The sequence below is a fragment of the Alexandromys fortis genome, unplaced genomic scaffold (assembly GCF_014885135.2).
Source record: "Alexandromys fortis isolate MF-2015 unplaced genomic scaffold, M_Fortis_MF-2015_v1.1 scaffold_24, whole genome shotgun sequence".
NCBI classification, from domain to species: domain Eukaryota; kingdom Metazoa; phylum Chordata; class Mammalia; order Rodentia; family Cricetidae; genus Alexandromys; species Alexandromys fortis.
This window is the reverse complement of record NW_026067906.1, coordinates 16,465,178-16,489,626: the sequence shown is the minus strand read 5'-3', so window position 1 is coordinate 16,489,626 and position 24,449 is coordinate 16,465,178. Positions and strand designations below refer to the sequence as shown.

Genomic DNA, 24,449 nt, shown 5'->3' with positions numbered 1-24,449 from the left:
ATGGCTGCCAAAACAAACACAAAAAGAATTCCTTTTGAAAAAGAACAAGAAGGCAGGGGGGGGGGCGGGGGGGCAGACTAACCTAAAGCATAGATTAATTAGAATAGAACCTTAGAGCCTGGTGACGCACGCCTTCAACCCCAGTACTCTGGAGGCAGGGGCGGGTTGATGCCAGCCTGGTCTACAGAGTGAGTTCCAGGACAAAGCTACACAGAGAAACCATCTCAAAATTAAAAAAAAACAAAAAAACAAAAATTAACACACATACACACACAGAGAGAGAGAGAGAGAGAGAGAGAGAGAGAGAGAGAGAGAGAGAGAGAGAGAGAGAGAGAATGAATATAACCTTAGGGTGCAATGTGCGAGAAGCTTTTAAATGTCCATCAAAGCTCTGTGCCTGTCTTCTGAAATAGTGTCCCGTTTAAAAAAGCGGCGAAGACCCAGAACATTCCAAGGACTGTTCAAGAATGAAGTTGTGGTAGTTTGGTTTGTTTCTCAGTGTTGTGTAGCCCCAGCTGTCCTGGATCTCACACTTTAGACCAGGTTGGTCTTGAACTCACAGAGCTCTGCCTGCCTGTCTGCTGAGTGCTGGGATTAAAGGCATATGCCACCATCACCCAGCTGGGTGTGGTACTTTGTAATTGGCCCCTGTGAACTCATAGGGAGTGGCACTATTAGGAGGTGTGGCCTGCTTGGAGGAAGTGTGTCACTGTGGGCTTCGAGGTCTCCTATGCTCAAGCTACATCGAGCTCAGTTGCTTCTTGTTGCCTGTGTGCCAAGATGTAGGACTCTCAGCTCCTTCTCTAGCACTGTCTGCCCGCATGCCACCATCTCCTGTTATGATGATAATGGACTAAACCTCCAAACGGTAAGCCAGCCCAATTAAAAGTTTTTCTTTATAAGAGTTATCATGGTCATGGTGTCTCTTCACAGCAATAGAAACCTTAACTAAGACAGAGATTGGTACCAGGGACTGGGGGATTTCTGGGATAGGCCTGACCATGTTTTTGTTTGGAATATGGACTAATATGAACTAGAAAGGTAATCGATCACTTTAAGTGCTGCTTAGTGGAACATACTAGAAAGAGCACGGGGGACAATGGTGCTGAGTGTGGTTTGATGAACTGTGGGGGGCCTGGCTCGAGAGGTTTCGGAGGAGAAGAATTTTAATATGTTGCCCAGAGAGCATGCTTGTGGTATTTTGACCATTCCTGTGGTATTTTGATAATGGTATTGAATTGGTAAGGAATGTGGCTGCCTTTGGCCCTTGTCTGAAGAGTCTGCCTCCAGATAAACTGAAGAGTTTTGGATTACTTCTGCTGGCTGGCAGAGGAAATCTTAAAACAGCCTAGTGTAGACTCTGTCCTGTGGTTATTAGTGTTAGCTCGATTAAAGATCTGTAATGGGAAGGAGTATGCTGAGCAAATGAAAATATCAAATGTACAATTTGGGGAGAAAAGGGTTTATTGGACCTATCCTTCTATCTTGCTCTTTGCTATTGAAGAAAATGGGGGCAGGATCCTCGAGGCAGGAGTTGATGCAGAGGCTTATGGAGGGGAGCAGCTGCTTTCTTATAGAAGCCAGGACAACCACCAGCCCAGGGATGGTACCATTCACCATGGGCTGGGCCCTCCTCCCCCGTTGACCACTAATTGAGACAATAATGCCCTACAGCTGAATCTCGTGAAGAAAGTTCTCAACTAATGCTCTTTCCTCTCTGACGAGTGTAGCTTCTGTCAAGTTGATACACGAAACGGAGGGAAGGCCCTCAAGTTCTGACCACTGGGGGCTAGAGAGATGGCCCAAAGGTTAAGAACACTTTGCTACCCTTTCAGAGGACCCCTGTTCTGTGCCAGACCTCATATCTGAAGGCTCCAATTCCCTTAAAACTCCAGCTCTGGGGGGTCCAGCACACTCTTGACCTCTGTGGGAACTTACACACCTATGTGTATGTGTGACCTCATGCGTGTGTGTGCACACACACACACATGCTCAAGATTAAAAAATATGTATTAAATTAAAAACAAAAATCCTGTCTACTGAAAATAGAGGCGAAAGTGTTTAATGTCTCCCTGACATGGCTGTTGGTTGTTAAACAGGAAACAGGCTCCTCACCCTCCTTCAAACTCTTCCGCATCCACTGGCCGTATGTTGTCACCTGGGGTGACTTTAGAAGCCAGCAAGTATGTGGAAGTCACATGTTAAAGCTGGCAGCACTTTGGGTCATTCTGGGAACAGAACGGTTCCCTCCTCGTAACCCTGTGCCTCACTCAGCAACCCACTGAATCTGGGTGAGTGAAAAGCAAATTAATCACACCATTGAGATCACACCCATTATATTACGTCATTATATTACAGGTAAAGAAATAAATCTATATAAATTGATTTGAAAAGATACTTGGGAGAAGTTGGGAAGAAAGCAAGCTAGGTTCAGAATAATTTTCCAACTATGAAAAATATGCATGCACCCTTGTGTGAGTAAATATTTCTGTTAAGTAACAGTGATTGTTTATAGAAAATCTTCCTGGAGATTTAGGATGACATGGGGACATTAACTTTTCCATTTACGCCCTTTTGTGCTGTTTGTTTTTTTTTTTTTTTAAGGGCATATATTGAAATTAAAACTTGGCTGGGCATGATTCCCCCTGCAATCCTGGCACTTGGGAGGCTGAGGCAGAAGAACTTCTGCAGACTTAGGGCCAACCCAGACCGCATCATCCATATCCAGCCAGTTCGGTGTACAGAGTGAGATCCCGTCTAAAATAACAGTAAAAAAAAAAAAATAATAAAAATAATAATATGTAAAACGAATCCAGAAAACAAAGAATCCACCCCCACCAGCTTGCTTGCTGTTCAAAAAGAGCAGCTGGGCTGGCGGGCGGGCCTTGATCTCACACCCGTGACCCCTGACCCTCCTCCGACACCTTCCCTGTAACTGAGCCGCAGAGCCACGGCCGGGAGCATCCGTGCCTGTGTTCTAGAGGGCGGCGTGGGGACCCTGTCACCTCTCATTTCCTACGCGCAGGATTATAACCAAAGCTGGTGGTTTGGGTCTTGCCAGCCTTTGAATGTCAAGGGCTCTTATCTTGAGCCCTCCCCTTGCTTTGCGTCTTGGTGCTATTAAAGCCCGTCATCTCTTGACAAGCGCTGCCTTCGGCCTCTATATTTAGCCTAGCCAGGGGTGACCACAAATGGTCATGAGGCAGCTTCCCCGTGGTCCCCAGAAGTGATACCAATAGAAATATGGCTACTGGCTGGTTTACTGAGCATCTGCTAGGTGCTGAGCACGGCGCCAGGTGCTTAAGGATAACAGATAAAATTCCTACACAGGATAAGTGCTTACTCCACTTCTAGGTGGAACACGCGGCTTTGTAATGACATCATATACTGATTGACTACTTACGCTCTGATACAGGAAACCAGGGGCAAACAATGGGGGCCCTATTTCACAGAGGGCATCGTTTCACCCCGGTAGGGAATCTATCCTTGGAGTCTTTGTTCCGATACCACAGGGCTTCTGTTTCGCACATTTAACGCCAGCCCCGAGTGAAGGTGGGTGGCTGGCTCAGCATAGGTCCCGGGCTTTGCAAGTAGCCGGACTGCTGGCGTGTGTCTCTCACCCGTGGTACTGGCTGCTGCCCTGGCCCTCGGCTGTCTCTTTTGCAGAACAGGCTTTGTTTTGGCTTTACCCTGCTTGTCTACATCACTGGCAGCTGAATCCAGGACCCCGGAGGGAGCTGGAGCTGAGTTTTCAGATTCAGTCGCGGGGAGTGGATGTTTTCCAGCCCCATGATTCGATTCACAAAGTGAGGAATTCCCAAAATATGAGTTGCGTGCTGACAGCCAGAAAGATCTGCATGTGCCCTCCAGGTCTGGCCTGGGGTCCCCATCTTCCTCCCGCGACTGTCTGATCTTGGGCAGAGGGTTTCTCTGAGTTCTGACTGTCCTGGAACTCACCCTGTAGACCAGGCTGGCTGGCCTCGAACTCACAAAGATCCTCCTGCCTGTACCTCCCCGGGGCTGGGGTTAAAGGTGTGCACCACCCACTGCCCAACTGATTCTATGTTTTTAGAAGTATTAAAAAAAAAGACTTTATGTTTTTACTGTATTCTGTAAGTTAGATTTTGATGAGTTCAGAGGGATAGTACCATTCTCTGCTCACAAGGTGGCAGTAGAATTTAGTGTTGAGAGCAAAGACAGCTGCTACTAAATAAATGATTTGCGATGAATCTGGGTATTGCCGTGTAGCTTTGGGAGCTACAGCTTTGAGCCATCTGATATACTAGGAATCACATGAGGGTCCTCTGAAAGAGCCACAAGTGCCTGTCGCTGCTGAGCCCTCTCTACAGTCTCGTGCCATCAACTAGTGGCAACTTTATTCCTCTAACAGACAGTTGGTAACATTTGAATATTTTTGTTTGGCTGGTTTTGATACAGGGTCATGAGTGCTCTACAGGTTGGAGCAAAATGCCCAGGTTCAATTGTTCCTTTTATGGTCAGCCTCCCAAGTAGAGGAGACAGTGTTGGTTGTCATTGACACTGGTATTTATTGGGGAGGGCCAGGGATGCTACTGAATATTCTACAGTGTGCAACACAAACCCTGCCCTGAACTGAGAATTAGGAAGCCCCAGTGTTTCTTGTTCTCAGGTTGAGCCCCCTTCCCTGTCTGTGCCAGCCTGAGCCAGTCCTCTTCCTGGGGACTGGATCACCAAGTCGATTAAACAGTCAGGATCTTATATTCTTCAGTGGGACAAATTGTTAATAATCTCAGGGAAGATTTTCTTTAAATTTAATACAGTGATTGGAATGGTGTTGAAATACTCCTCATACAACCAGCCTTGTAAGAATTTCTGGGCCAACAAAATGGCTCCGTGGATAAAGTTGTCTGCTGCACAAGCCTGGGTTCAATCTCTGGAGCCCAGGTCAAGACATAGGAGAGAACCAACTCCACAGAGTTGTTCTTTGATTTGCACATGTGTGCTATAGAGCTTCCTGACTACCCACATCTAGAATATAATGATAATCATGATGATGATGATGACAATAAAAAGAAGAAGAAAAGCAATATCCACGTAAATTTCCTTTGTTGCAATCTATTGTACTTGTGCAGGCATTTGCTCCCAGCTGCTAGCACTCAGTAGCTACAGACCGGAGGTTGAAGATCTTGAGTTCAAGGCCAGCTTGGGCCAGCTTGTCTTAAAGCATCACACAAATTTTTAAAAAAGAATTTCCTTTGCCAGTCTTGCTGTTTCTAAAGCTTCCTCATAAGTGGTGGGTTGATGGCTTCATATTGTGAAGGAAGCTTTGGGTTCTGTGAAATTTGAATTGACTGTGTGTCTTACAAAGTGTCCCTTGTCCCTGTCTCATGAAGTCTCCTCTATTTCCCCCCACAGAACTTATTTAATACAACTTATATCTAGAAGGCAGTATTACAAGGCCCTGGAGAATGAACTCAGTGTCTTGGACATCTTAGTAAGCTCTTTACCACTGACCTAACTTTGGTGAAGCAGGGGCCCTGGAAGAGTTCGTGGAGTCTTTCCAGCTGTAGATATCCTCGCTCGGCATTTTTGCTTAGGAAGTGCGTTATGTATCAGGAAGACAAGGGAACAATTTTGTGTGACTGTTGTGAGTAGATTATAGGGCATCTGGGTGTATCTCACAAATACCACAAACGAATGTGGACCCTTCAGAGTCTCAGTGTAAGCTAGCTGCTTTCCTCTTTGGGGGCCTTTTCATTTATCTATTGGGGAGGAGAGAGTTGCCATCAGTTCAATATTACTCCACTTTAGGAGTCTGTGGGTTCCAGTTCTTGCTAAACGCTGCCCACTTGAACTACCATCTAGGTGTGGGGGAGTGTAGTTGAAAGGGTCCTGGACTTGGACTCTGAAGATTTCTTTGAACTCTTTAAATTGCAACATTTCCTTGTTTATCTTCCCGTGATGTCTTTCTCATTATCTGGAGAGAAGAGGGTTGGATTTTTTTTTTTTTAATTTTCGAGACAGGATTTCTCCCTAGCTTTTGGTTCCTGTCCTGGAACTAGCTCTTGTAGACCAGGCTGGCCTTGAACTCACAGAGATCCGCTTGCCTCTGCCTCCCGAGTGCTGGGATTAAAGGCGTGCGCCACCACCACCACTGTCTGGCTGAAGAAGGTTGGATCTTGTGTCTGGATCTTGTGTCCCTAACAGTCACATGAAGCTTGGAAGTGTGAACCTCAGAGTTAACAAATGCCAGGTAAATTTTACCTGCTGGATAGGTTTATGTCAGCTTAACCCAAGCTGGGGTCATTGGGAAGGAGGGAGCCCAGTTGAGAAAATGCCTCCATAGATGGGGCTATAGGCAAGCTTGGAAAATGTCTTCTTAATTGCTATCAACAAGGGCCCAGTCTGTAGTGTGCAGGGCCACCCATGGACCTGGGTTTTATAAGAAAGCAGGCTGAGCAAGCCAGGGGAAGCAAGCCAGTAAGCAGCATCCCTCCATGGCCTCTGCTTTAGCTCCTGCCTCCAGGTTCCTGCCTTGCTTGAGTTCCTGTCCTGACTTCCCTTAGTGCTGAACAATGATTTAGAAGCCTAAGTCAAATGAACCTTTCCCTCCCCAAGTGGCTTTGGTCATGGTGTTGCATGAGTGCAGTAGGTAATCCTGACTAAGCTTAGAGGAAGTGTGGGAGATGGCTGGAAGATCAATCTTGAGAAATACACTGTTGCTTGGATTTAATTCAGATTCTAGACCCTAAAGTTAAAATTAACAAAGTCGCAGCCCACCTTGGTTTTGCATACCTCCCCTATACAAGACATTTAGAGGGACCAACATGACAAACAGAAAGGGACTGCGTGGGCTCCGTGCTCACAAAAGCTTGAGTTTTAACATCAACTCTGCACTTGACTAGGACCGGGGAACATCTCATAACTTTGGTTTCCTTATCTGCCAAATTGGGCTTGGCCTGAGGTCATGAAGATAGTGGGTTCAAAGTATCTCACACACGGAAGCTATTTTGTGTTATTCTCCTTTTATTATTAGTGTTATCATCAGATGTGGGGAAAGGGTTATTCCAGGAAATCCTTGGATACCCAAATGGCTGGGTCTGAACCAACTCTTGGGGTGGTGTCTCTCATTCCTACAGCCTCCTAGCTTCCAGACTGGTTTCAAAAAATCCTAAAGCTTCTCTGGTCAGTGCTATACCCTTTTGTCTCATTACCTGTTCTCTACGGCCTCTTCTGGTTATGATGTAAAGGTGCACGTTTTTCCTTTTAGTCTCTTGTAACTTTATTTATTTATTAATCAATAAAAACCCAGGGACTGATATTGGGGTTCAACCTGAAGGTCAGAAAAACAAAACAACCAGTCACTGGCTCTTACCTCTACCTCAGACCAAAATGGCGATCCTGCCTCCAGGAACCTGAGAATGAGACTGTGAGAGCTGTCTCCTTCCATTTTATAGTCTTCTCTGGCGCTGGGATTAAAGGCGTGCACCATTACCAGTCAGTTTCTGTGACAAACTAGAGTGGCTGCTGGGATTAAAGGTGTGTGTCACCACTGCCTGGTCTGTAAAAATGATCAGGCAAGTTTTTATTTATTAAAATACAAATGAAATATCACTATAGTCTCTGGTATAGTTTGGATTTGATGTGGCCTCCTAGAGGTTCATCTATAAGAGGTTTGGCCACCAGCCTGTGGTGCTATTGTGGCAATGTAGGATCTTTAGGGCCTGAGACCTACTGGGAAAGTTAGGTAATAGAGTACAAGCTCTGGAAAAGACTCTCTCCAGTCTCTAACACTCTGTTTCTGGCTGGTCTCGCTTTTATTCACCATGGATGTTGTTAGGATGTTTTTCTACACTGAAGGCCCAAAAGATATGGAACCAATATGTCACAGACTGAAACCTCTGAAACTCTGCTTAAATACACTTTTCTCCTTTAAACTGATTTTTCTTGAGTTGATTGTCACAGCCACAATGTGGAGGCCCAAAAATGTGAGCCTGTTTCCACCTTGACCAAAGGTCAGAGAGTTTCAACTTACTTCTATTCCTTCAAGGTTCTTGAGTTTCTACCTCAAAAAAAGGTCCCACCTAGATTCAGTTCAGAGTTCTGCTCTCTCAAGGTTATTGTCAACAGGTGTGGCTAATATCCAGACCTTGTATTTCAGGAATAGAGAAGTAGATCTGTTTCTTCCTCAAGCAAAAGTCTAAGGATCCAACTAAGGTTCCCTTAAGGACTTGTTTTGTTCTAGCAACAGACTGTTTGACTAGGAATGTAGGCTGTGACCTTCAACTGGTCTGTTCACTGCCTCTTATCATGTTAGTGCAATTTTTTTTTTTAAATCTTACTCCTACCTCTTGGGTGGGGGTATTTTAACAATTGGAAATTAAATGTGGGCGATTTCAGTATTCACTGGAACTCCCTCCTGGTACTATTCTGTCTTTTCTGTTTTATTCTTTTGGTGTTTTTGTATTCTTTACTTATATTTCTAATTCCCATGCCCCTACCCTGGCAAGTGGTGTTTTTGTCAAGGCTGGCCCCCAACACCACAGAGAACTAATATGGTTTCCTGTATTGATGTTTGCTCCTTTCATAGCAAAATTTGCTTTCTGTTGCCTTTCAATGGTATTCTTAGAGAAGTTAGAAAGTTGCTACTATCTGAACAGTAAGTGTTATGGTTTAAGTAAAAACAGCACTGTTCCCCAAGTGGCTGCAGCGGGCAGCAGGTCCTGAGACCATGGCAGGCTACGGAGGCAGAGACGCGCCATGCAGAGAAAGTGGGTATTTATTTATTTATTTTAATATTTATTTATTATGTATACAATATTCTGTCTGTATGTCTGCAAGCCAGAAGAGGGCACCAGACCTCATTACAGATGGTTGTGAGCCACTATGTGGTTGTTGGGAATTGAACTCAGGACCTTTGGAAGAGCAGGCAATGCTCTTAACCACTGAGCCATCTCTCCAGCACCACCACCCCCCCCCCCGAAAGTGGGTATTTATTTAGTGGGTTATGAAAGGGGGAGAAGGGGGAAGAGCAGAGAAAGAGAGGCAGAGAATTGGGGGAAGGGAAGAAGTGGGGAGAGGGGAGAGAGGCAGAAGCTGCCTTTGAGAGAGAGAGAGAGAGAGAGAGAGAGAGAGAGAGAAAAAGAGGAAGAGAGCTCAGACTAGAAGCAGAAGGAAGATCTGTCAGCCTCAGTGGTGGACAGGGCAGGGAGTGGTGGGTGGGGCTTGTCTCTTAAAGGAACAGGACAGACCATTACATTCCCATCTCTTTTTTTATAATAAAAAGGCGGGAGGTTGGACACAACAGGTTAAAGGAATTGGGGCAATGGATTCTCAAGACTGTTTTCTGCTTATTTGTGGGCATCGTCTTGGGGGGTGAACCTGAGAAAACTGGGTGCTAGTCACATCCTGGCATAGCTGGTCTCTTTGTTCCTGTCTGTGTTTGTGGTATATAAATGTCTGGTGTCTCTTATACCTGTTTAAGGTATTGGCAGAACAGAGGACAAAGTTAAGTTTAGGAAAAAAAAAATTTAGGACCAAGGAATTGAGAGGGGTGTATCTGACCTGTTTAAGGTGGATCCTTCAATTCAGCTCCCTAGAACTCACAAGAATTCTTTGGGTTTGTGAAAACATAAGTTTATATCAGAATGACTGTGACATATTTTTTGCATAATGAAAGTATTTTTAAGACTATGGAAGTCAGCATGAAAGAGAAATTTGATTAATTTGTATTTGTCCTCACACCTTTATAACTTGTAGGATTTGTGTTTTACTGAAATTTATTTGCTGAAATTTGGTGAGGTTGTCTTTTTAAACTGACAAAACCTCTCAACTATCAAACTGCATCAGAGATCTTTGAGAAGGATACAGGCACCAATGAAATTACCTAGCACAAGTGAGAAGGAAACGTGGAACACGCAACAAACCCGCTTAGGAGTTTATGGGGGGGGTGTGCAGGCCTGGTGAGGTTGGTGTGCAGAGAGAGAGAGGGGGGGGGAGAGAGAGAGAGCTGAAGATGGAGCATCCAGCTTTTAAGGGCTGCCTAGCACATACACACAGGGGAATTACGTGGTTACGCCATACGCAGATGACGGAGTGCATGCATGCGCGCAAGGGCTCACACAGTGTGTCACACGTAGGTGATGCAACCATGCTGCACATGGGTCACACCAGAGGGCTTGTCCGCACATGCGTGGCCCTGGAACCCTGAAGTGTCAGCCATATTGTGGCTGAAATCATATCAGTAAGTACCTTGCAATGTCCTATTGTCTCTCTCTTCCTGGGGCATAAAGCCATGTTCCACAGAATTCCCCTAGCTGACCCTTTTTTTCTTTTTGTTTGTTTGTTTGGTTGGTTTATTTGGAGAGTGGTCCAGAAAACTTAGGACAAAACCAACTTGTTCCTTAATCAGAAACATAGGCTTGGAAAGAACACCTCTGTCTAAAAATAGGGCAGCCAGAGTGGACACTCTTCTCTGGCTGACAAGACCTTTCCTGAGGCTTTGTGATGAGCCTGCTGATAACGCTTCCTGTCCCCAGTGTCCAGATGAGTCACAGCTGCCTTTCTGCTCAGAAGGGCCTGGGGGTGCGGGCCACAGGACACACTTCAGGTATTCGTCATCAATTAATTGCCACATCGGGGCAGGATGGTCTCCAGCAGCCCTGGGTAGCAAGCTGCTGTGTGTCATTAGTTTAACAACCTCTCTGTTCAGTGCTCTCTCTCTCTCTCTCTCTCTCTCTCTCTCTCTCTCTCTCTCTCTCACACACACACACACACACACACACACACACACATTTTTCTTTCTCTCTCTCTCTCTCTCTCACACACACACACATATTTTTATTTTAAGTTATAAATGTTGCTGGCTGGAGCAGCAAACTGGTCAAGGGATGTTCTCTAGAGCCGACTTCCTGGATTTGAAGCTTGCTTTTCTGTTTTGTCTTAAACTTGAAAACCTACCTATTTTTGTGCTGTTGGGGATCGAGCTCAGGGGCTTGCACATGTTAGACAAGTGCTCTATCGCTGAACTATATTCACGGCCCTTAGAATTAAGTTTTTAAGGAGCGGCTTTGAGGTTCATGGCAAAATTGAGCGGAAACTACAGATAGTTCCCACCTGCTTCCTGTCCCTCCCACTTCAAAGTCAATACTATTAACATCCCCCAGGTGTGTGATATATGGCAATGGGTGTGTGACCATCATCCCAAATCCACAGCTTACATTAGGTTTCACCCATGGAGTGGTACATTCTAGGGCTTTTGAAAAGCATGGGATGGCATGTCACACACCATGTGTATGGTACATACACAGTGCTGATGCCCTAACCCATCCTCCCCACTGCATCAGTCACTCCCACCCGGCAACTGGTTTTCACTATCTCCATAGTTTTACCTTTTTACAATATGCAGTTGGAATCTTACAAGATGTCTGTCACTTTTCAGAGTGGCCTTTTCCACTCAGAAATGTGTCATATGACCTCTGCAGGTCTTCTCCCAGCTTGATAGCTCCGTTCTCCCCCCTCCCCCACCTTCCCGCACCGAGTGGATGCTGTTTGGATGTACCCACAGCTACTGATTTGCTTCCCTACTGAGTGGCATCCTAGCTACTTCCAAATTTTGGAAGTCACTAATTAAGCTGTTCCAAAATAAATAGTCACCTGCAGGTGATGGAGGAAGTTCATTGGCTAATAAAGAAACTGCCTTGGCCCATTTGATAGGCCAGCCTTTAGGTGGGTGGAGTAAACAGAACAGAATGCTGGGAGGAAGAGGAAGTGAGCTCAGATGCCATGCCTCTGCTCTCCAGGGCAGACACAATGAAGCTCCGACCCAGGATGGACGTAGGCTAGAATCTTCCTGGTAAGCGCACCTCGTGGTGCTACACACATTTGTTGAAATGGGCCAAGCAGTGTTTAAATGAATACAATTTGTGTGTTGTTATTTCAAGGCATAAGCTAGCCAGGCAGCCGGGAGCAGGGCGGCAGGAACGCAGCCCGCAGCTCCTACAACATGCAAGTGTGTGCATGTATGCGTGTGTGTGTGTTTGTACATCAGTGTTTTATTTATTTGGGTAAATAGTGAAGAACATGGATCGATGGATTGTACAGGAGTACAGTTGACTTTCAAAGCATCTACCCATCTCCCAAACTCTCTTCCACAGTGGCTGTACCGTGTTGGCCCCCACAGCACATACGCTAAAACTGGAATGACACAAAGGTTGCTATGGCCCCTGTGCAGACTGGCCATCCCATTCACGTCCCCTCTAGCCCTGAGTGAGACCTTCAGACATTCCCCGACATTTGATGTGGTCAGGTGTTAGATTTTTGATCCTGTCTTTGCCATTTACAAGGGTTTTGTTGTTGTTGTTTTGATGCTTGCGATTGAACCCGAGGCCTTTGTGCACGCCAGGCAAGCACTTTACCACACAGCTGCTGCTGATCTCATCTGGGTCATTGACTTGTCTTGGTTTCCCTAGTGTGTGAAACACAGAGTCAGCAGCACCTCCACTGTGGGAATAAAGCAGTTCACATCCATTTCGAGCAGGTCCAGTTTACCCGCACCTGCTAAACATTACTATGGCACAGGTTAGACGGGACCTCTGTTTCAGGAAATACTTGAGATTCTTGGCAAAAATGATGTTTGCTTTGGGCCTAGATTCCATGGTTATTTTTAATGACAATAGCTGGCTTCACGCCACTCGCCACACTGAGAGCTTTTTATACCACAGCATTTGAGCACACCCAGGTTGCTCTTCAGATGCTAGGACCATCCTCTGCTTTCAGATGAAGATGGGAGGGCTAACACCTTGTGAAGGAGGAGGCTCTGGGACTGAGTCTCAGCATCATGGCTACCCTCCATGTGGTCATAATTCTGCGCTGACTGTCGTGGAGTCCTTGCAGTCCTTGCTGTGTTCTTGAGAAACAGTTCAGGGAAGAGGGGAGCAGGCCAGCAGGAGGCAGGGTCGGGAGAGCGCCCCAGGCTTACTTTTAGGTCTCAAGCCCAGGACAATAAGCTAACTGAGGTGTCTATTTAACTTATCAAAGCAGATGTGGCTGTCTGGTTCTCCCAACATCACTCAGTCCCTCCCTTTAGGGTAGAGGGCAGGGAACGCAAGCAACCCTAAGCTTCTCCATCACAGGGCTCAGCAAGCCCTGAGCCTGAGGCTTGGCAGTTTCAGAACCCCTGTTGGAAGTGAGCCAGCCCCATGTCCTTAGTTGCCCCTTCTGGAACACCTGCCTGGAGAGCAGAGCCTTCAGACAGGCCCTGTGAGCTGTCCCACGTGACCTGCCCCACACAATCTCCTTAGTAACCCTGGCTCTCTCTGGGCAATGCCCCGAGGCAGTCTGGGATGCCAATGAAGGATTGGCATAGACTCCAGGTCAGGCTGCCCTGGATGTCCCAGGAAACACCTGCTGCTGGAAATAAATGTGAATCTGTGGAAATCAGAGAAGAACATGGGTCAAAAGGGAGGTACTTGGTGGAAAGTATCTTTCTTGGGCTGGAGAGATGGCTCAGCGGTTAGGGGCACTGGCTGCATTTTCAGAGGACTGGGTTTAATTCCCAGCATCCACACGGAAGCTCACAAATGTCTGTAACTCGAGGCCCAGGGGACCCAGCATCCTCTTCTGCAGGCACCAGGCAGGCATGAATGGGATACACATACATATAAACAGGTGAACTATTCATACACGTAAAGCAAAATGTTTTCAAAATATTTTAAGTATTTGAGAGGGGACTGGATGTTCAGAGGAGAGCAATCTGTGAAATGTGAACCGCGGGATGGCAAACTTCATAGAATTTGTGTCTGAGTAAGATTTTGAGTACACATTTGGATCGTGGTAATGCCTATTAGTAGTTATCAACATCAAAACAATCACTGTTGGGTTGGGGATGGATGGCTTGGCTTCAAAACACAATAGAGGAGAATAAAAGTTAGTCATATGACCAGCAGGGGGCACTCCTGGCCCCGGGAGTCCACCATAGTTCATGCTTTTCTAGACTAGACCTTCAGTGTCCCATTCATGCCACATACAGGATGGTGGAGTTGCCCATGCAGATCTTTGTACCTGGTTTAGATTACAGAAGACACAGGGGTTGGGACTGTGTACTCCGTGCTTGTTTTCTGGATGTCCCCGGCGACTCCGGAGAGCCAAGGAGTCTCAGAGTTTGTCTGTATCTGAATTGTATTGCATGTTTCACAGGGATGCAGCAGAGTTGGGTGTGCAAAAATTGCATGGCTAGGTGACTTTCACTTTGGGTAGTGGAAGGTGGACCGCTACAGAGAACCGCCTGGAGGCCTCTAATCTGCTTAAGAGAGACGGCACAGGGAAAATAAACCTTGTATCCAGAACACAAACAAGACATTTCTAAAATTGATTTTGTGCAAAAATACTGTCCTGTTCCAAGTTCTTTGTCTAGGTTAGTGACTCTCAACCAGATGTGATCTTGTACCCAGGATACACTGGGCGGTTTTGAGAGACATTTTTGTCCATCACTTGTGATAACAAGTGTTACTGGCATGCAGTGACAGAGGACAGAGATGTCGCTGAATACCCTGAGACACGCAGGACAGACTCCACAGATGTCTGACCCCAAACACCCAGGCATAAAAACCTGATTTAGGCTAAAAGAAGGCACAGATTAAAAAACAAACAAACAATAAAAACCATTAAAGAGATTATAGTGGTTAGAGAGGAGCTAGAGAAAGAATAGAACTCGAGAGAACAAATAGACTTCTATTGGCTCCATACTAAGCCAGTGCCCATCAAGAGAGAGCTCAAACACAGGCATAGGCCTGCCTCTTGCATTTGGTACTTAGTGGCATTCAGTCTCTTCATCAACCTCTGGTCTCCCACCTCCTTTAGAAGCTGTTTTCTAAGTAGTGAGTGGGTCAGGACTTTTTTTCCCCAAGTATCTCTCTCCCTTGTCCATTGTACCAGCCTTAGTTTAGCTGCTTGTTCTCCCTTTGTGTACCGACCTATGCAATAGCTTAGAAAAGTAGGGCTGGCTTCAAAAGTTCCCCAGCATTTTAGGTCTACTCTTTGGAGTTGTCTCTGTTTTCAGTGCCAGGTGCTCTAGAACTGACTTCAGAGTGATGGGTGTAAATAGCACGGTGGCTCCTGGCTGCCCTGGTCCATGGCAAAAGACAGCCAGCCTGCTGGGTACCATGAACACCAGCTGTGGCCCAGCTAACTTAAGTGAAAAGACTCAAGTTTCCCCAGTCAAAGTGACGCAGCTGTGACACGCTGTTCCTGGGTTGTCTTTGACCCGATGTCCCTGCAAGGCCAGCTGCCAATAGGCCTGGACAGGAGGGTCTGTCTTGGATGGTTCCCACTGTCCTTGAGCCAGGGAGAGTAAAATGCCTGTAATCCCAGCATTTAGGAGGTGGTGGCAAAGCTTTGAGTTTGAGGCAACTCTGGGCTACATAGTAAGATACTTTCTCAGATGACCAAGAGTTTGAGATGTAGTTTCCCGGTAACATGTGTGAGGTAACATAGTTTTGCTCACTGGCCTCACAAAACACTTGTGCACAAGACATTAATAGATGCTTTCACCAGAATATAAGCAGCGGGGCAGTGGTGGTGCACGCCTTTAATCCCAGCACTCAGGAGGATCTCTGAGTTTGAGGCCAGCCTGGCCTACAGAGTTTCAGGATAGCCGGGGCTACAAGAGGAACCCTGTTCTAAAAACAAACAAACAAACAAACAAAAAACAATGTAAACAAACCAAGGTCTGTACACTGAGCCAACTGACACGGGAGCCAAATAGGACAGGACTGGGGAGAAGGAAAGACACGGACATACTTGTGAACACGTATGTTATTCACTGACACTCTGAGAAGAGGGTGGTGCATCAGTGAGGGCTTTGGGACGTGGGCTTCCTGGGCCCTGGATACTCGGTGTTGCTGTCTAATGCTCACGGGTGACTATGACGTCATTCAGGACATCCCATGTCCTTCTCTTGCAAGTGCTAGGGAAATCCTTGCATTTATCTTCAGTTGGGAGGTAAACAGATGCTATCCTATCCACAAGATCGAGCTTCTTCTACAAATCCCTTTCCATTAAAAAAAAAAAAGGCGAAAAACAAATATATCTAGAGAAGAGCTATAAAAACTGGGTAGGGAAGTCGGGCGGTGGTGGCGCACGCCTTTAATCCCAGCACTCGGGAGGCAGAGGCAGGTGGATCTCTGTGAGTTCTAGGCCAGCCTGGTCTACAAGAGCTAGTTCCAGGACAGGCTCCAAAGCTACAGAGAAACCCTGTCTCGAGAAACCAAAAAAAAAAACTGGGTAGAGGGCTGAGACATTTGTCTGTTAATGATCTAGCAGTTTCTTAGGACAAAGTCTTAACTAATATTTGGCCTACTAAGAACATGACGTTTAAATGCTCTCCTACACGGCCATCCACAGAATTATTCGAGTGGATTTTTCTCTCCCCCTCTTCTCCCCTTCTTTATTGTCTTGTCTAGCCAGTCCTTCGCTTCCATTACTCCAGGCATTCACTTTCAGCCTTGTTCAGCCAAGTGATAGAAAACATAGAAATGTTTTCTTTATCACTATAACATGGGGAGATGGCTCAGAGGTTAAGAGCACTGGCTGCTCTTCCAGAGGACCTGAGTTCAATTCCTAGCAACCACATGGTGGCTCACAGCCATCTATGATGAAATCTGGTGCCCTCTTCTGGTGTGCAGGCAGAATACATAATAAAAAAAAAAAAAAAAAAAGAGGGGGAGAGAAAAACCAGGGGCTAGGCAGTTCTAAATCCTTGGGCAGGAGAGGAACAGTTGGTGAGCTTTAACTGCACTAAAACTGAACCCCAGAGTAAGGGCAGAGCTGCCTGTAGGAGCAGGGAGGAAAACCACAAGGGCCAGGCTTCACTTTTCACCCTACCGTGCAGACTATGTTAACACACGACTAGGATCAGCCTGTTCTTGGATTGGTCAAACCCTGAAGACAATGCCACAGAGACCTATGACTGTTTGTCTGAAAGGATTTTCTAGAGCTCGGGAAAAAATGATCCAGGCAGGTGAAAAAAAATCAGGCACAAGAGAATAAATCCTTTTATTTTTGCAGCCTTGGCCATGCAGGATAAAGACTCATTCTAGGATGGAAAATCTCCTCCTTTGGGCTCTTTGAGCAAGTCATAATTCAGTTTTCAGCATGAGGAGAAAAATGGGAGGCCATCCCAAACTTTGAAAAATATTGAATAACTTAGAAAATTCTCTGGAATGAGAGCGGATAAGAGATGCACAGGAATAGATAAATGAACACCTTCCCATTTCTCCATAAAACTATTCTTCTGTGTAGAGTTGACAACTGAGGATTTAAGGATAAAAACTGATTATTCTTCAAAGATAGCTAAGTAGAAACTTATTTATACTTGAGCAAACAGAGCCAAAGAAGCCGGTGGAGGGATTTATATTGAAGCACTCAAGAAAAGTGTCTGAAGACAATGGTGACTGGGGAAAGGTTGGGACTCTGGTGTTTTAGAAACACCATGGGGCTTGTGTCTGTCTGTCTGTCCGTGATGGTTTGGGGATTACAGTCCTTTCTTGGGTGATAACAGTATGGGCCAACATAGAGAAACATCCACGTGAAGCACGCCTTCTAATAGCAAACCATTTTAGTCCTTGAAGAAAAGCCCCTGCTGAGAATTGAGCTCTTGTGTTAATGTCACTATAACCCAACACACCAGGACTCCAAAGTGGGGGAAGAAAAGAAGAGGCTCCTGCCAGCTTTTACAGTGAAAGGAGAGGACCATGGCAAGGGCTCAAAGACAGAAAGCTCTTCTCTCCTCTGTGACTGGAAACTGTTTGGGGCACGGAGGATTCAGATAGGTTCCGAGGCTGAAGAGGTTTGGCACAAACCTGTGACTAGCCACCTTGGAGCGTCCTCTAGAATTTGGGGGCAAATCGCTAGCAGATTCACGGTCTTACAGTGGTATGGCGAGGAAGTGTGAGCCCATCTATGTGGGTTCGGGAAAATGAGTTCTCCATTGCTTCTATTTTCATCTTTAAAGTGGCGCTAAGGGTATGTCGGTCCCATGGGAATCCTTCAAGCATTGGAAACTCACATGTGAACTTCAGATACGGCTGCGTGGAGCACTGAGACAGCCAACCAAGCCACACCTCAAGTTCCGTTATATGACACATGGGTAAGATGGCACCCAGAAAGGCCACACTTTTCAAAGCCGGGAGCTTGCAAAACATAACGTAAGAACTTCTGAAAGGAAGCTGGCAACAGTCTGTTGTCATCACGCAGCCATGGACCCTGTAGTCCACACAGCTCTAACATCCTACGTCATATAAAACAACCCAGCAGACTCAGTAACTGGTCCCATGCTGTGGCACAATTGGGATGTTTTTGCTTAAGACTGTGTGAGTTCAATAGAATGAAACCGTGTCATCCTTTGGGGATGTAGCAGTAGGCTATGCGGATTTCAGATCCTCTTAGACTCAGTCTTCTCCAGTATCCAAGACGAAAGAGCGGAAGCAGCAGGTTTGAGATGGTGGATACCATCGGCACACACACACCTCTTTCTGCAAGGCTGGGATGCGTTCGATTCCTGTACTGGGCTTTACCAGTGTCTCATAGTTTGAACACTGTGACAGCGAGTAAGCAACAGAGTTGAAAAGAGAAAATTTCTGTAACCTGGAAAGAGGGACAGATTAGAGTCACCGGAGGAGCTAGACTAAGGAAAAGGGCAGAAAAAAGATTGCAGAGACAAAAGATGAAGAGAGAAAAAGGAAGACAATAGAAATAGTAATGAAAGAGAGACAGAACTTTCTGATGCTGAGGAAGTATAGAAGCTCAAGAAAGATGGTAACAATAGTTACAGAAAGTGTGGTTGGGCGGGCAGGAAGCTTTGGTTGAACAGCTCTAAGCAGAAAGGGTCTCTGGGCATGGCATGGTCTAACTTTGTCTCTGTAGCTAAAGAAAGAGAGGTATGGGATGGAACCAGGAAAGAAATGGGACCCTTTGTGTCTGGGCCTTTGCTTCTAGGGGATTAGACTATGATCTGTATGGTCCTTTCCAAAGCTTATGGATGTATAAGCCATGAACATTTATATGAGATCCCATATTTGGTTATGATAATTCATTTTGGGCCATTCAACTTCCGTGAAAGCCCCTTTGCGTTAGACAATGTGGTTGCGTTTGAGTTTTGCAGGACCATAATGCCCTTTAGAGTTCTAAGCTTATACAGTAGGATTATTTTTCTAAACACTGGCCAGCTCCTGGGGGCTGTCCCCAAGCTGGTACTGACAGCTGTGTAGAGGAGGAAGGTGAGCTAGAACCAGGTCCTGGGGCGCTGCGGCGTTCCCTTAGGTGATTCTTCAGGGTGCTCGTTGTTAAACTCCAGGATGTCTGTTTCCTTAGTGTCTAAGTTTTCCATTAAGAACAGGATGTCAGGAGAGACCCCAGAGCTAGCCCTGGGACGGATTACGCTGGTCTCTGAGGATGTTCCCGTGTCAGGTAAGAGAGCTGCTCCGGGGCTCATAGGATCTGGACCTAAGTTTCCCAAGGAGGTGTGCCTGGACTCCCGTAACTCTGGAAGGCTCCACCTTTGGGGGAATCTGTCATCACCTGGATCTTCCTCAAAGGTAAACAAGTCTCTTTCAGTACTGGCTGAAACAGCCTGGGGATTGCGGTCCTCAGATGGCGTCGCCTTCCCTGAGGGGTCTTCCTGCTGCTCGGTCCTGCTAGGTTGCACCCCAGTGAACTCGAGGCTCAAGATGGAGGCAGCAGAGTCCTGATCATGGCTATCTGAGGAGGACCCCGGTGCTTCAGCCGCTGTGATCAGGACCTCAGGGACCTGGGGAATTTTGGTAGGGGAGGCCCTCACACTGGACTGCGGGGTCAGGCTTTGCAAAGTGCTGGTGCGGCTGGTCTCCCTGATGGTGGACAGTTCGCCCATGCTGGAATGCAGTTTAGGGCTGCCCTCTAGGGAGTGGGATTGCTTCCGGGTAGGAGAGGCTCGGTGGGGATTTCTCGGAGGCACGTCCAACAGATCCCGAGCTGGGCTGGGCGGGAAGAACATGGAGCTGTCGCTGGCTTGCCTGCCGAAAGTCCTCCTCCTGGGGCTGCTGGGGTGCTCGTGGGTACTCAGGAAGCGCTTGACTCTCCTCATCACCGAGCGCCGGTGGCCGTGCTTCTCATAGTTCCACAGCCAGTCCTCCTCGGGGAACTCGGACCCGGACAGCCTGGAGCGGGGAGACAAAAGTCAGAGTAGCTGCAGGACTGAATTGTGGGCGGTCTCAAAGTTAAGAGGCGACTTATGGCAACTGCTATTTTACGCACCCCAAGTGATAACCGAGGAATGTAAAAGGCAAGAATGTACGAGCATTAAGGATAAAGCGATGACATTATCATATATCTAGTAGCCTCTAGGAAATTTCCCTGAATAGAAGTCCCCTACCAGCTTATCACTGGGAGCTACATTCCAAGATCCCCAGTGGATTCAGGGATAGTACCAGACCATAGATGGTAACGCCCTTTCCACCTTAGCTAAACACGTACTAACCACGTGGCTATCTCTTTCTTTCTTTCTTTCTTTCTTTCTTTCTTTCTTTCTTTCTTTCTCTCTCTCTCTCTCTCTNTCTCTCTCTCTCTCTCTCTCTCTCTCTCTCTCTCTCTCTCTCTCTCTCTTTCGAAACAGACTCTCAAGTATTCTGGGTTTGCCTCAAACTTTCAGTATTGCCTAGGATGAATTAAACTTCTGGTCCTGGCTATGCGGCTATAACTTGCTTTTTAATTAATCTTTTAATTATGTTGCCTGTGTGAGAGTGCGGGCACACACGTGCCATGGCATGCTTGTAGAATGACCTCTGGTAGGGGAGTCATTCTCTCTGTCCACCACGTGGGTCCCGGGGCTCCAACTCAGGTCATCGGGCTTGCGTGGCCAGTGCTCTTACCAGCTGAGCCATCTTGCCCATCCAGCCATAGCTTTGGTAGCATCAAGCGTGACAGCAAAACCAGCATGGGTTATTTTTCCATTCTTAACAATATCCTGAGTCGCATTCTTGTCCATATTTTAAAAAACTTAGCATATTTTTTTTTTATTAATCGAGGCTTTCATTTTTCACTCAAGGGAACATTTTATAGCTTCTCTTAGACACAGCCAGAGACTACCAGCATCACTACTCTTGTGTGTTAAACAGATTCATAAATTAAGGTATCCCTGAGCACAAGCATTGGATGCAGCGCCTGTTGGTTGGAAGACGGTGTTGGCTCATAAATGAGGGGCAGGTAGGGCAAGCACACAGATGCACTGGACAAAGACGGATGCACAGCCCAGGTGAGAGAAAGCGTGATGGCTCAGGATATAGCACACCATTCGGAATAGCATGCGATTTAAAAAAATCTATGAACTGTTTGCTCCTGCAACCTTCTGCTTAATATTTGGACTATGTTGATTTTGTGTAACTGCAATCTGTGGAAATAAAACGGTAGAACAGAGGGGATTTCCGTACACTTAGAAAAAGGATGAAAATGAGAGAGTAACACCATAATGTTAGGATGAAAATAGTTTTATCCATACAGATTCCCTCCCAGAGTGTTGGTAATCTGCAGAGGCTTCCCAGATCACAGTTTGGAAATTACTGATCTAGGAACTTGAATGTTAGTATGTGCTGTACAAAACCTGTGTTCTTTTTTTTTTTTTAGAGTTGAAATAAAGACAGATTTCCCCAGGTCCCATCATTCCCCCCCACTCTATAAAAAAATAATATGACATAGCTAATGGTGTGGGAGGTCCTTCTGTCTATGTGCTGCTTTTATTGGTTAATGAATGAAGAAATGGCTTGGACTATAGCATGGGAGGAGGAAGGCAGAGTTAGAGAGACGCCATGGAGCCACCCGAGACAGATGCTGGGAATTTTACTCAGTAAGCCACAGCCACGTGGTGATATACAGATTAACAGAAATGGGTTAAATTAATATGTAAGAGTTAGTTAATAAGAAGCTAGAGCTAATGGGTCAAGCAATGATTTAAATAACACAATTTCTGTGTGATTATTTCGGGTCTGAGCAGCTGGGAACCAGCAAGCAGCTCCTCTTTCAAATAGCTAAACTCTAGAGACTGTCAGAACCGGTGGGACGGCTCAGTGGAATGAGGGCTTGCTGCATCAATCTGGCAACCTGAATATGACCCCGAGAATCCAAGCAAAGGTGAAAGGAGAGAACAGACCTATAAAGTTTCTTCTGACCTCCACACCTGTGCCGCTGCATATGCGTCTTGGCATGTGTGCTCACCCTCTCCCTGCCCCATAAATGCAAAAGAGAGGGGACGCAAACGACAGCGAATGCTCATTTCACTATCATGATAAAGACGTCAGTTCATGTTGCTATTGTTACCAACATTTACAGACAGGTTATAGAGGTTCGGGAGATTCACTGTGCCTGACTAGCTAGGGAGGCCAATGCTTTCTGTTACTTTCTCCTTTGGTATAAAACCAGGTATCACACAACGCGCTAGACCCCAGGACAGAACAAGAAGTAAAATGCAGACCTCAGAAGGAACTGAGACATGTCTCCTGAAAGCTCGGCATCTCTGAGACTCAGTTTGGACTTGAGAGGAGAAGTCAGCTCGCGATAGAAAGGCGATGTGGAGGTGAGGTGGGTTGGACTCTCCTTGTGATTGGGGTCCCTGGTAGGTTTGAAGGATTTGCCGTGGCTAAGGATTTACCACTGAAATGCTGACATTTAATGAGTTCACTCTTTTTTAATCTCCTTCAAGGCTAAAATAAAATGAGCCAACGAGGCAACAAGGCCCATTGGGTAGTGAGGTCTCTACTCCTTCCTCAGATTCCAGGGTTGTCCCACACCTCTGTCCACTTCAGCCTTAATGGGGGTTTGGAGAACAGCTTAAACACTTGTCCTGAAATGCCAGTTGCTCATGCTGGCCCAAGGAGCATCAGCAACCCTGCTGTGCCAGTCCAGGTCTGGTGATCATATCCATGGTGACAAGCTACCTTATGCCAGGTGCGTTTTCTGTGACATAAAGGAAAAGGCTGGTAGAATGCAGGTGGGACGTGGAAAGTGCAAAGAGAACCACCAAGAAAAAAAGCGTTTCTGTGGTTACGAATGAAAGATGGATGAGATGATCACCCAGCTCAATGTCCCGGGATGGTGCCCGATTACAGCCCCGTGCTGTTATTCTGAAGCCCAGCAGTGCCCTTGGCTACCGGATAGTCTCCTGACCCTCCCTCCAGAGCGGGTGCAGATCCTGTTACATCGCCTTGGGAGATGCAGACTCATGCTTCAGTGGCCCCAGTGACCCTGCTCTTTGGGTTTCATTAGGTCAGCTCCCAGGACCTCATTAGTCACACTTCACAGCCGTCTACTTAGCTGGGGAGGACACGGCGGAGTGGCAAGCACAGTTGCTCACTAGGGCTGCCATGCTGGAGGTGCTTGGAGACGTGAGGTCACGCTGGCACTTTCTCTTTATAGGACAGGCATATGCCCTCTACTTGGGACACTGACTATTTATTTCGGGTTGTCTCCCTTAACTACATGTAAGGTACCCACCTGGTAAGAGGGACGTGGTTTTCTAGGAAAAAAAAACAACAAAAAAAATCTGTAGTAATTATTATTTCAAAACTTTGTGATGCAAAAGGAAAAAGCAGACAAAATAAAAAACTGGGCCAGCAAGATAGCTCAGTGGATAAAGGCATTTGCTGCCTATCTGGACTGAGTTTGAACTCTGGAACATATGCGGTAGGAGAGAACAGGTATTGGTAACATATCCTCTGACCTACACACAGACACACAGAGGTGGTGGTGGCCCATGCCTTTAATCCCAGCATTTGGGAGGCAGAAGCAGACAGATCTCTGAGTTTGTGGCCAGCCTGGTCTACAAAGCAAGTTCCAGGACAGCCAGAGCTGTTACACAGAGAAACCCTATCTGGGGAGGGGAAACAAAAAACAAAACCAGAAACACACAGACATACAGACACACACACACACACGTGCGCGTGCACATACATCCTCCCAAATAAGTGTGAAAAAAGCAAAAGGCTCCAACTGTGCACTAGTGTAGTGATGGGTTGTTACCTGCAGCCCCCTAGTCAGGCTGCAGAAAGTAAGACAAGCAGGTGAGCGGACGCAGAAACCCTCAGCTAACTGACCCACCCTGGGGAGACCCGCCGAGGAGACCCCTTTGTACTTTCCTGCCTCCTAAGACTGTGGTGCGGACACACGAGGTTCATCTGCTAGACTGTATTGCTGAATTTACTGAGCCTCTCCCGTGAAGAATCTGCTGCATCATAGACCTTATTACCTACAATTTTAAAGGAGGGAGATGGCATGCATACAAATATTTACATTTGCCTGGCGGTGGTGGCGCACGCCTTTAATCCCAGCACTCAGGAGGCAGAGGCAGGCGGATCTCTGTGAGTTCGAGGCCAGCCTGGTCTACAAGAGCTAGTTCCAGGACAGGCTCCAAAACCACAGAGAAACCCTGTCTCGAAAAAACCAAAAAA

The 24,449-nt window shown here is 46.5% G+C and overlaps 1 protein-coding gene across 3 annotated transcripts in view; it reads right to left on the bottom strand.

The window, feature by feature from the left end:
- Window positions 1-16,991: 16,991 nt before the first annotated feature.
- Best3 (bestrophin 3) overlaps window positions 16,992-24,449 on the bottom strand; it is a 39,472-nt gene continuing 32,014 nt past the window's right edge. For all 3 annotated transcript variants that reach the window (XM_050135609.1, XM_050135610.1, XM_050135607.1), the window contains one exon: window positions 16,992-20,171. In XM_050135609.1, coding sequence (XP_049991566.1) covers window positions 19,259-20,171 — 913 coding nt within the window. In that variant the 3' untranslated portion in view covers window positions 16,992-19,258. The remainder of the gene's footprint in view (window positions 20,172-24,449) is intronic.